This window comes from Danio aesculapii, chromosome 17 (assembly GCF_903798145.1).
Source record: "Danio aesculapii chromosome 17, fDanAes4.1, whole genome shotgun sequence".
NCBI lineage: Eukaryota > Metazoa > Chordata > Actinopteri > Cypriniformes > Danionidae > Danio > Danio aesculapii.
Genome location: NC_079451.1, coordinates 36,510,056 through 36,522,501, shown reverse-complemented (window position 1 = coordinate 36,522,501; position 12,446 = coordinate 36,510,056). Strand labels below are relative to the sequence as shown.

General features: G+C 37.2%; 1 protein-coding gene across 1 annotated transcript; it reads right to left on the bottom strand.

Moving 5' to 3' along the window:
• Window positions 1-881: 881 nt before the first annotated feature.
• Window positions 882-6,655, bottom strand: kcnk13a (potassium channel, subfamily K, member 13a). The gene is made up of 2 exons (XM_056477588.1): window positions 6,203-6,655; window positions 882-1,774 (listed from the first exon to the last, which is right to left on the bottom strand). The coding sequence occupies exons 1-2, from the start codon at window positions 6,537-6,539 to the stop codon at window positions 882-884; spliced, it is 1,230 nt and encodes a 409-aa protein (XP_056333563.1). The 5' UTR covers window positions 6,540-6,655.
• Window positions 6,656-12,446: the final 5,791 nt, after the last annotated feature.

Below are 12,446 nucleotides of genomic sequence, written 5' to 3'. Positions count from 1 at the left end.
ATTCGGCTAAAAACTCCTCAAAGAAGGAGCAGCTCCAACCATAACAGACGAAGCTGTGGATCGTGAGCCTCAACCTGTCAGTATTTTTATTTGTTAAAATTGATCTATTACATGCATAGTGTCTGGCGTTAATGGTATGTTGTAGCAAGGACGTAAACAAGAACGTAATTGACAGGAAATGCTGTTTGGCACCGCTAACAATTTAGCCACAAGTTCATATTTAGCCGTCAAACCCCTGTAAACAGCCACACTCTTCAGCAGCACTGCAGTGTCTCTGTTCTACATCTTAAAAAACAAACTCGCAAATGATGTTAATGTTTCATATTACTTACACATGCTTATAACCCGAATATATATGAAAGACACTCGTTAGAATTTATTTTAGAGAGCAGGCGTGAGGTTAAGCTTTGTCCTCTTCATTTTCTGCCTAATTCCAGCTCACACTGACACGGCTACACTGACTGACAGTATTTACATAGCAGAGGCACAGTGCGTGCTTGTAGAGGCGTGACTGGACATGGCACTATCTGGTGACGTTGAGCTGATCCGCGAATCACAGCACATATGTTAGCTGACCAATCAGAGCCTCTTGAGGGTGGGCTTTTGGAGAAACTAGAAAATATGACAGTCATTTTCATGTTAGCTGAGTACCTGTACATAACTAAAGTGTATTTTCTATACTTATGAAGCATGAGCACACATTGCTGTTCATCTTATAAAACAACCAAGTCCCCATAATGCAAATAACAATCATAAATAAATGGAAAACCCAAAAAATACTGTTAATTAACAGATTTTTTTTACAGTGTAGCTAAACTACAGGCAGTGCAATCTGGCTTTTCATGAAGCCAACACTGTTCATTTGTTAGCAAAGGTTATATTTATCTGTCCACGCTGGTTTCAGCTAGCCTGTTATTCATTATACCCAAAGCTCCGACTCCACCAGAGAATCCATTGTGTCTGTTTGTTGAGCCGCCCGGCCGAGGATGACCATTGGCAGTCTCAGACAGCTGTTTCTGCATGATCGCCAAGTTGACCTTATTAGCCGCCAGGAAATCTCTCATGGAGATCATCTCTCCAGACAGTCTTCGTCCATCCGTCTCACTGTCGTTCACTGCATCTGTGTCTATGGATATGTTGCGAACGCGTGTTCGGAGATGGCTCGGCATGACTGCGTTCCTGCGGGGCCGGAGAGGCCTCCTGGGACAGTGACGACAAGGTATCTTCAGCTTTTTCAGGAGCCAGTTGAGCACCTGCTTGATCACGATGGAGATGACGTTGAATAGGGAGTAAATGCAGCAAACGCCCATTAAAATTAATAGGAAATTGCAGATTCGGTAGACGGTTTGGTTCTCGTAAATAGCTCGTTGGCTGCTGACCATATCCCCAAAACCAATGGTGCTGAACGCCACAAAGCAGAAGTAAAGCGAATCCAAGTATCGCCATCCTTCGATTGAAGAGTACATGGCCGAAGCACAGCAAGAAATGATTATTGCTGCCACGCATAAGATCAGCATCACACAATAAACCGAGGGCTTCCATCCTGCAAGACTGTCTTCATGGTTTAGCCTTGAGTCTTGTCTGCTGTCGTGAGGTAAAACTCCTTTGCGTCGTCGTTGGATTTCATGGCATGACTTGAGCACAAACGCCAACACTGTTATTATTCTCTCCAGGAAGAGATTGAAAAATAAAATGGTGGCCGCGCAGCCGATGAGGCCATAAAAGATCAGGAAGATTTTGCCAGCAACCGTGGCGGGGGTGGTCATTCCAAACCCTGTGGGACATACGAGAGGAAGAAGCATTAATTTATAACCCGAATAAACAATATTTGCCGCAGGCTGTTTATTGAGCTGAATCATCTCACGCTGTTTTCTTCTTCCTCAAAGCTGGAGAAGAAAGTGTTGCTATTGGTGACAGATTCTGAAACATCTCCAACCTTTTCCTTGTCGCGCTGATTGAAATGCTAATAATAAGTGGATTGCATTATTATTATTCTCATAGATGTTTTCCCCCTCCACATAAAAGCCCCTATTGAGGAGGACATTGTGAAGACAAGCTCATTAACATCCTCGGTTAACGTCTGAAGACATGGTGATCATTGAGATATGCAATGAAACCACTTAACTGCATGTGGGGGAGAAAAAAACAAGGCAATAAGCAGTGGCATTAGAAATAAAGGTACAGAAGCTAAAAGTACACGTTTGCACCTAAAAGTGTCTGTTTTGAAAGGTAAACTGTAAATAAATATCCGTTAATAAACAGGTTTCCTATTTGACATGGTGTTTTCTGTTTATTTATGGTTGTGAATTGCATTATGGGAGTTTTTATCTCTGCTCGGTCGACTTCAGATTAATGAAGCAGATTAATGTAGAGACTTTTAATGGTTGTTTGAGACAAGATAGTGTTTAGAGAGGCAATATAAAGAGCATTAAGTCTGTAAAATAACAGAAAATGTACTGGCAACCTATTACCAGGTTTTTGAACTGTAATTTACAACACAAACACAGACAAAATATCACTTCAAACTATTAATAGTGTTAACAAAAGTCACTTATCAAACATTAAAAGCTTTGGGAGGAAATAATAATGCAATTCAAAAGTCTAAATAAGTAGTTAATATGGAAAATAAATGTGGAAAACTGCTCATTTAAAGACATTTTTACAGTGTACAGCCCTAGTGGCAGCTTTTGTACCTTTATTTCTGAGTGTGGTTTGTTTGTGAAGTTCTGGGTTTCCCTGTGGGAAATTTTCAAGGAATTAGTGAGGAATATAGGCTAAGAGGAACTGGGAAATTGCCTAAACACATGATCCACAGCATTCAGTGCAGATAAACATCGTCTTTATTAGGTCTATATCTCAATGTCAATATTTCTCAACTTGGAATCGTAGGAGGAGGTGAAATTGTTATGTACAGAACAAAGAATTTCAGTTTACTCATACAATATTAGTACAATTTTATATCATATAATAACAGTAAAACAATAAAAACAATTCTAGTACGTAGTCTATATAAATTAACTACCTTATTGACAATTTAAACAGTAAATTTACACTCTATGTTCAAAATGACCTCAATATCCTGTTACACTAAGCATAGAAACAATTTTCCACTTTTAAATTTAGGCATGTTACGTATATTAATACAATTTATTAAAAAATGGCTGAATACATGTTTCATGGTCATTCAGCAAGTTATTTATGCACTGGTGGACAAGTACACAAATTATGGTAAAAACTTGAGTAAAAGTACAGATAGCCTAATAAAATCTTACTCCAGTTGAAGTATAAAGTCCTTCTTTTTAATATTACTTGGGTCAAAGTACAAGAGTACTTGATTTTTGATTTACTTCAATAAAAAAAATGACTACTGCCTGATGGATGTTCATTTTGCAACAAAGTGGTGGAGAGTTATCAAAACTTGTTATACTTTTATAACCACACTGATGATTCATGATAATTTAAGACATGTGAGACCACTTTCACACGCTGAACCTCACTCAGATCAGTTTGTAAAATTAGTGAACCATTTACTGAAAACTTGCTCTGTTTGAATCTTTTGAGTTGTTAATTGGAAACTATTGCTGCGTCCCAATTTGCATACTATCCGTCCTAAATAGTATTTGAAAGTAGAATTAGTATGTCTTAAATCGTAGTATGTTGAAAAGAGTATGCCAAAGGTTCCCGTATGGTTTACCATTTCCGGTAAAAACTCGAAGTGTAGAAGCGTCTATACTCTAACCGCTGATATGGATATCTAGCACACTTGAACATGTTTTAATCGCGTTTTCTGTGTCATATTTCATCTGCAACAACAATACTGAACTTATATAAAGACGTGTCTGGACATTAACGCCTGAATGCAGAATTATCCCAACACCTGAGGAGATTTCTTTGCATGAAAGACCCGTGAATGGAAGATTAACCTGCTGCTGCTGCTTCTCCAATAAGGTACGAAATTAAATATGTAAGAAATGTGGATGATGTGTGGATGATTGTCAGGCCTTGTAACTAAGCAACACAACGATCTGTTAACGAGAAAGTAGTATGTCCCAAAAGCTTGCATACTCTTCTGTTACACACTCAAAAGTGTGTACTTTTCCTTCACAAAAAAACTACATACTTTTAGGGTGTATTATAAGTATGCGAACTGGGACGCAGCATATCTGTGGACAAATCTTTTCAATCAGTGAGTTGATAATTAGAGATTCACTCTGAACAGATCGCTTGAATCAGTGAGTTAATAATTGGAGACTCACTCTGAATTGATCATTTTAATCAGTGAGTTGATAATTGGAGACTCACTCTGAATTGATCATTTGAATCAGTGAATCATTAACTGGAGACTCACTCTGAACAGATCATTTGAATTAGCGAGTTGATAACTGGAGACTCACTCTGAATCGATCATTTTAATCAGTGAGTTGATAACTGGAGACTTACTCTAAATTGATTAGTTGAATCAGTGAATCATTAACTGGAGACTCACTCTGATCATTTGAATTAGCGAGTTGATAACTGGAGACTCACTCTGAATTAATCATTTTAATCAGCGAGTTGATAACTGGAGACTCACTCTGAATTGATCATTTGAATCAGTGAATCATTACCTGGAGACTCACTCTAAATGGATTATTTGAATCAGTGAGTTCTTAACTTGTTCACATTTCATGAATTAATTGTTCAGTGCAATTTGTGAACTTATTTATCAGGTAACCGATAAAATTCAGTTCATTCATAAATAAAATACCAGAATATGAGTAGGTGAGGATTTCTCCACTTTTTCCTCCATTTCATTTAGAAAACGTAGTGAAGTAAAAGTTTCCTAAAATAAAAATATTCCAATAAAGTACAGATAATTAAAAAATACATAGTTACTGTCCACAACTATATTTAGGTAAAAACGGCATGCTTGTTTTTATTTGGACCAAAGATTAATTAAATAAAATAATTAGTGATAAATTTTATTAATGTTTCACACACAAATGAGCAAAACCTAGTGGCTTGAAGGATGGTGGCAAAGTATAAAAATTACAGTTAACTACTTTAGTGCTGCAATGTGCTTTTAAATCCAGTATGTTTTCAGATGAATTGTGCTCCAAATATGCCTGCCAAAATGTTTTGATGAACTGTTTTATAGTACTGAATGAAATTTTAATAGATACTTAAATCATGAAACGTTTTATTAAATTTCAAAAATGTTTTATTACACTTCCATAATTGTATTGCTTGCAAACCTCTTGTCATCTTTGACATATTCAAACCATAGGCAACTTTACACAAGTAATTGACACACAGCATCATGAACAACACTGACCCAATCAATGTAAGCAATTACTGCGGGTGACTTGCATTAGTCAATAATAATAGCTTATAGAAATAGAATAGAATAATAGCTTTATCCTACAGTAGAGTAAAATGCGAATTACCATCACATATGATTCTGAACCCAAAATAAGTTTATATATTTCTCTAGCAGCATTTAGTTCAAATACCTCTTAACTCATTTTTTTCTGTTGCCATATTAAAGGGAAACATCTAATACACAAACAGTAATAATACATTGAAATATACACTCTTTAAAAAAGATGTGAAGGCCAAAGCAATGGTTTAACATGTCTGTTCTGTTTCATTATACTGATAAGCCTATAACAGGTTGCAGTGAAAGACTTGTGTGACATTCTAAACTATTAGGGTATAAGGTCAACATGTCCTCAGTCCTTTATATCCATTTATTAGGGTATAAGGTCAACATGTCCTCAGTCCTTTATATCCATTTATTAGGGTTTAAGGTCACTCTATCTATCTATCTATCTATCTATCTATCTATCTATCTATCTATCTATCTATCTATCTATCTATCTATCTATCTATCTATCTATCTATCTATCTATCTATCTATCTATCCATCCACCCATTTATCTAGTCTGTCTGTCTGTCTGTCTGTCTGTCTGTCTGTCTGTCTGTCTGTCTGTCTGTCTATCTATCTATCTATCTATCAGGCTGTGTAAGTATTTCAATTTATAACCTAACTAGGGTAATATTAAACTATTAGCCTAGCCTATATATTTGTATTCTAAGCTACACATTTTTTTTTTACCTTAACCGTAAATAGAAAGTATAAAGTGAATTAAATGTAATCAGTAAAATATAATAAATTATATTGCCTGTATACTACTCGAGATATGTTTGTTTTTATCCTTACCGATGGTGGAAACGACAGTCCCGACAAAATAAAAGGCTCCGGTAAAATCCCAGCGCGGTCTGAGAGTGTCCACCCGTATCCCTGCCATGTTCGCCTCTTCATAATGTCGCAAGAAGTTCTCCAGGTCACTTTTGTTGAGGTTGTACTTTTGGCTGAACAGCTCAAACCTCTGAGCCCACCTTTCCTTCGCCAGTTTCTCCTTCGGATGCTCCAGGGCTGAAAACACCGCGGCTCCGCAAAGGAGGTAGAGGATGATGAGGAGCAGCAACATGATGAACCGGGCATTATCTTCATTCACTGGACCACAGCCACAACAGCACGAGCCTCTACATGCCATTATGTGACTACTGCTGGACAGGACTGGTAATAAAGTCTCCACATCTTACATTTCACGGCGGCGGTGGGCACGAAACTGCAAGAAACTTCCCCGTCTTCCATTATTCTTGGGCTGCATGTACAACAGATGTGCTGCATAAGAGCAATGATGATGATGGTGATGAGAGATGCTCATACCATCCTTTGACAGTGCATTGAGTGCAGGCTGAAATCCTGATGGATGAGATTGTGGGTGGATCTGGTAGTTCGGCTCTTTTCGTGCGATGCATCTCACTGGGTCTCATCGAAAAACCTTATTTAAGTCCACTTCAGTCTCGGGTGAGTCCATCAGGTGGCCGCGTGCATTGCGTTCAAATTGTCCGTGAGCTACGACTCCTTTAGTAAGCATTTAATAGCAGTTTATGTAGGCTAAACTCGAATGAACTCTCTTGACATATTCACGAAGTGACACAGGTTAAATACTCAGACCTCATCATACGAAGCGCACGTTCCCTGCGATTGAACAAACTCTGAGCACTGACGAATATGGCAAGCCGCTTTAACAATTGGGCTTTAAAAGTAACGCATCTACCAGTAGCTACTTGTTTATCTACTTAACTAGTATTATTTAAGACTCTAACAGTGACTAGTATCTTTTTCTAATTTATTACCACTCCAAATTTAGCTAGAATATTTCTGGCAATATCCTAACCATGACTTTTAACATAGTGAGCAAGGAAAATTTCCTAATATTTTCTAGAATAAAACATGTTCGGTTTTGTTTGAGAGAATAAGTTTTCAATTGACACACTGCGCATCTGGAAAGTATTCCTAGTGCTTCACTTTTTCCACATTTTTTTTATCTTACAGCCTTACTCCAAAATGGAATAAATTCATTTATTTCCTCAAAATTCTACACACAATACCCCATTATGACAATGTGAAAAAAAAATATTTTTTTAAATTGTTGCAAATTTATTAAAAATAAAAACCCTGGAAAATCACCTGTACATAAGTATTCACAGCCTTTGCCGTGAAGCTCTAAATTGAGCTCAGGTATTCTGTTTCCGCTGATCATTCTTGAGATGTTGTAGCGGCTTAATTGAAGTTTAACTGTGTTTAATAGGGTATATGTGGAAGTATGCTAAAGTGCTTTTAATTTGACAGTAACCTGGGTTAAACGTTTCTGGTAAACTGTATACCACTGCAAAATCGGCATGTTTAAGGTCTGTTTTCTTTAAAAATCTGCGATCTTCACTGGCTGAGTGATATCCGATATAAAGTGGGTCTCAGATTGCACAAGAAGCATTGCATTAAATTACATTTTTCTTAAAATATGTCTTAAAATATTAACATTTATTGTACCCCAGTCTATTCAATGAAGCTTCTGCGCTAGCCTGCCGATTCTGACCGATTCTTAAGCTTGAGCAACTAAATAAACGCCAAAGTCTATTTAACTGATTGTATTTTAATTACATTACGACATCCATGCTGTAAAAGGAACCATATAAAATGGAAAAAAAAAATCACATTAACTGTTCACCGGAAGTTTATCAGTATGGGAAAAAACACTAGCTCAGCATATACCCTATTCAGTTGACTGGACATGATTTGAAAAGGCATACACCTGTCTATATAATGTCCCAGGGTTGACAGTGCATGTCAAAGCACAAACCAAGCATGAAGACAAAGGAATTGTCTGTAGAAGTTCGAGACAGGATTGTTTCAAGGCACAAGACTGGGGAAGGTTACAGAAAAATTTCTGCTGCTCTGAAAGTTTCAATGAGCACAGTGGCCTCCATCATCCGTAACTGGAAGATGTTTGGAACCACCAGGACTCTTCCTAGAGCTGGTCAGCCATCTAAGCTGAGTGATCGGGGGAGAAGGGCCTTAGTCAGGGAGGTGATCAATAACCCAATGGTCACTCTGTCTGACCTCCAGCGTTCTTCTGTGGAGAGAGGAGAACCTACAGGGTACATATTGACAACACCTGGGTAGACATTAATAAGCTAAAAACAAATATTATCAAAGCTGGACTAATAAGTATTTGAACCTAAATAATGGAATAGATTTCAGTAAAATCAGAAACACACAGTATATCGATTTAGTTTCAAAGAATAAATGTAAAATCAGCTTGCCACACAATGCTTTCAGCCAAGACTCCCAGTTGAAGCATAAACCCGTCACAATAGACAGCTGTAGCCTGATTGCGCATGCAACTTCATCAGTGTCAGAATCAGAAAGAATAAATGTCCTGTGAAGTGTAGACTGACACTCAACACTGGCTTAGCCATATTTTGCACATCAGAATTAAGGTACGACATAAGGAAATGAGTTATGTGTAAGATTTCTTTTTTAGGGAGATAAAAAAGCTAAATTGGTTTGCAAATTTCTTTTAAAGAAATATATTACAAGCATACTTACCAACCAAAATGCTTTAAATAAAAAGGTTTGTTTAGGGATTAAAAGAGAATAATAAACAACACATGTTAATTGTGCTTGGGCATCTAAATTCCAACCGAAGCTTGAAAATCTATGAGCACCACTGGGGCCATTATTAGTAATAGCCGGGATGTAATTGGAATAGTTAACACAGTAGTCACTCATTTGAATGGTAAACCTATAATGATACTAATTATTTCTGCCAGGCTGCTCTGTTAGGAATAAATCTAATCTAATGATCCGAGATCAATATTAAAAAGACCTTTTAAAATGGAGAAGCGCTCTCTAATATTTATCTGATCAAAGTCTGAAACGGTTCCAACAAATGTCACAGATGGCTGTGCAAGAGATATACATAATTCAGACTGTTCACGGCAAAAGTGAATATTTCAGTTTCATTATGTAAGATTTAAAAGTTCTACAAGAAATATGCTGGCTGTAAGACTTCTGTACAGTTGTTCCAGGTCTAAGTTAACCTTAACAAAATGCACAGATTGAATAATTGTTTATTAAAAAATAAAAATGATTGGTCAACAGGGAATTCCTTTATATCAATGTCAAGCTATAACTTTTCCAATGTTGCCAGGCAACATGACAATTTCAGGATGAGCAAAAACAGCAGCAATTGTTCTTTATTTTGAACACATTGGATATATCAGTGATGCTGGGGGAGCAGAGTCCTCCTCAAACACATTACTGCTTCACTGTAGCTGCGAATGAAAAAATCAATCCACCCCTGGAGCTCGCCTGGAATTCATTTAAAAGGACATGTCCATAATCAAACTTTCAAAAAAGCCTATTTAAGATGTTTTCACCATTTCATTAGGCCCCTCTTTTATCTGAACTCTATCAAATCTGTCTGAAAATAGATTTGAAAGATTGCCTTTTTTTCTGTATAAATGTAACATGTTACCTACTGATGTTCATAAAATAAGGTGTAAATATGACTTGGTGGAAGTTTTTGACAAGGTTTTTTTTTTAATGATTGATTTACTTCTTTTTACCTACATCACTGGGCTTCAATATAAGCATACTTTCTTTTAACCAAACACAAATCATACCAATTAAGGCAACCCTGGCTGATTATTTATAACTGGGTAAACTGGAAGTGGGCTGAGTTACACAGACCAAAACAAAGACCGACATTCTAACCGGGAAAGCAGATTTTCAAAGGAGAATAACTAACTTCAGCCAAAGTCCCTTTAAGGCAAGTCATCACTCAGCGGCCATCTTTGAAACTCCTCTCGGGCAGTATGCTTGGCCATTCTGTTTGAATGAGGAAACATCAAATTCTCCAAAATTGCTTGCCAAGTTTATGATTAAATTTCATATTAGGAATCACCAATAAAATAGAACAACAACTGTCTCTTTAGTTTCATTTTTAAAAGCTTTAATCACCATATTGACCATTACATTTTTCCACATTCAAAACTGTCTTGTGCATTATATAGTCTTTGCTTTAGCATTGTTTACCAGAAAAACAAAAGAAACAAAAACAATGTTATGTTCATTTAGCATGTTTCTTAAAGAGCCCCTAAAAGGTCATATTTTAGTTTTGGGGTCTCCAACAACAGGCTGATATGCGTGCAAGGTCAAAAACACTTTCATTGTCTTTTAGTATGCATTTAGTTTTACCTAATTATCACTGTGACTCCCGTATGAACCGTTCCCAATTCATTTGTTCCCAAACCCTGATTAGCACGAAGCTAATCTGCGCTGATTGGACCAATGACCCAGTTTATTGCAATTGGTTGACTGGGTTCAGTCTGAGACAGAGAGAAAAGCCCACCACAGCTACAGTATGAAGTAGCAGAAAGTATGAGAGAGCCCAATGCAGGAATGCAATGAAGCAATGCAGTTAAACACCAGCATATTACTCTACTCTTAACGCGAACCCCAAGTAATAACAACGAAACACATTCAGTATTAATCTACACAGTGGCAAAAGTTGAACTATTCTGAAAATTGACCACGTCGTCCATGTGAGGAACAGCTGATGGTGGCCATAGCAACAAAGAGCAAAGGATCGTGAGTTTAGAATTGCATTTAAATTGGTAAAGAAGGATTTCACATTTTTAATCCAGTTTTGGACGCGATATGTGAACAGCCCATAAAGATTTAACCTGAGAGATACAGTAAAAGCACTGATCTATAATAGATAAGCGATTACAAGCCGCGCGGGGTGATTACAAATTATAACACACAATTAAACAAGTATTTTGAAAAATACACAAAACGACGCAACACTTTTAATCACACTCACATGTTATGATCCAGAGGAAGAAGAAACTGGTCCATTTGAACTGTAAAAGTTACTGACAAAGTCTGACAAAGTCCCATAGTCTCTGCTGCTCCTTCAATAGCAAACGGCCGGCGAATCCCGTGTCGCAGTGTATGTTATTGTATCAATTGTCAGAAAAATGACAGGAACAAACACAGCACATGGTTGGCTATACTGTGGTATTGTTGTGAAAATTAACTTCAACCTGTTATTCCCTGCAGCCGAATCTCCATCTGTCAGAGATCGTCATCTTCGCGTCATGACCAGCCCCATGATCCCCAGCGTTCCCCTAGTATCTGAAGTGAAATCGCGTTCACATTTTACCGGGACTGGAACTACATATTTGGTGATGTACCGTGTTGACATTGATGCGATCAAGCAAAAGATCCGAACCAAACTCGATTCGTTTATTCGACTATTCGCCAAAGAATCAATAGTTTTAAACACGGTGCACTTTCAGATTTAAACCTCAGCTGCATGTTTTCATTAACTTAGTGCTGTGTTACAAACTGCATGGAAGCTCATTTTCAAAAACCCATAATAGGGGCTCTATTAATATCTACAGACGTATTATGGTATTTTTATACTGAAAAGCAGCACCAAGCTGATGGTCAGCCGCTGAGCTTCGTTGATCAGGCTAGTTGGTTTGGTGTGTTCCACATGGCGGCTCTCTGATTCAGCATGTAGAATCGGCATCAGAGAGCATTCTGATTGGTTACTCAGGAAAAAATCAGAGCATGAGTGTGAGGTGGTGAAGCAACATAGCAAGGAAACTTTAGGTGCGTTCGACTTGAAACACGCCTGCAATCAACGAGATTAGCCAAGCGCAGGTGGGGCGGAGCTGCAAACGAGGCCATCAGGTCAGACACCTCTGGGCTCATAGTTCACTGCATGATGACAAATCACATGGCGAGATCAATGATTTATTTATTTATTGATTGATCCAATCACATTAATCCAAAAAGATTAAACAATAGAACATTCCCAAAAAAAGAGAGCTACACTTTCAGTGGAAATTTCACAGAAAAGGCAAGATATATCAATGCTACTTTTAAATTTCTTTTAAAAATGTAAAATCGGCTTGACAGGATCAAACTATTTTATAAATGTAGAAATTATTTTAGAACTATTTTATAGAATAATTATTCTATAAAAATAATTATAGAATATAATTATAATTATATATTATGTCAATTTGTTAAGAAA

Excerpts from the sequence above, each read along its gene's own strand:
- kcnk13a (XM_056477588.1), bottom strand. The coding sequence starts at position 6,539 with ATGGCATGTAGAGGCTCGTGCTGTTGTGGCTGTGGTCCAGTGAATGAA. Across the intron at positions 1,775-6,202 it reads GACTGTCGTTTCCACCATCG|GGTTTGGAATGACCACCCCC; the intron begins GTAAGGATAAAA and ends TATGTCCCACAG.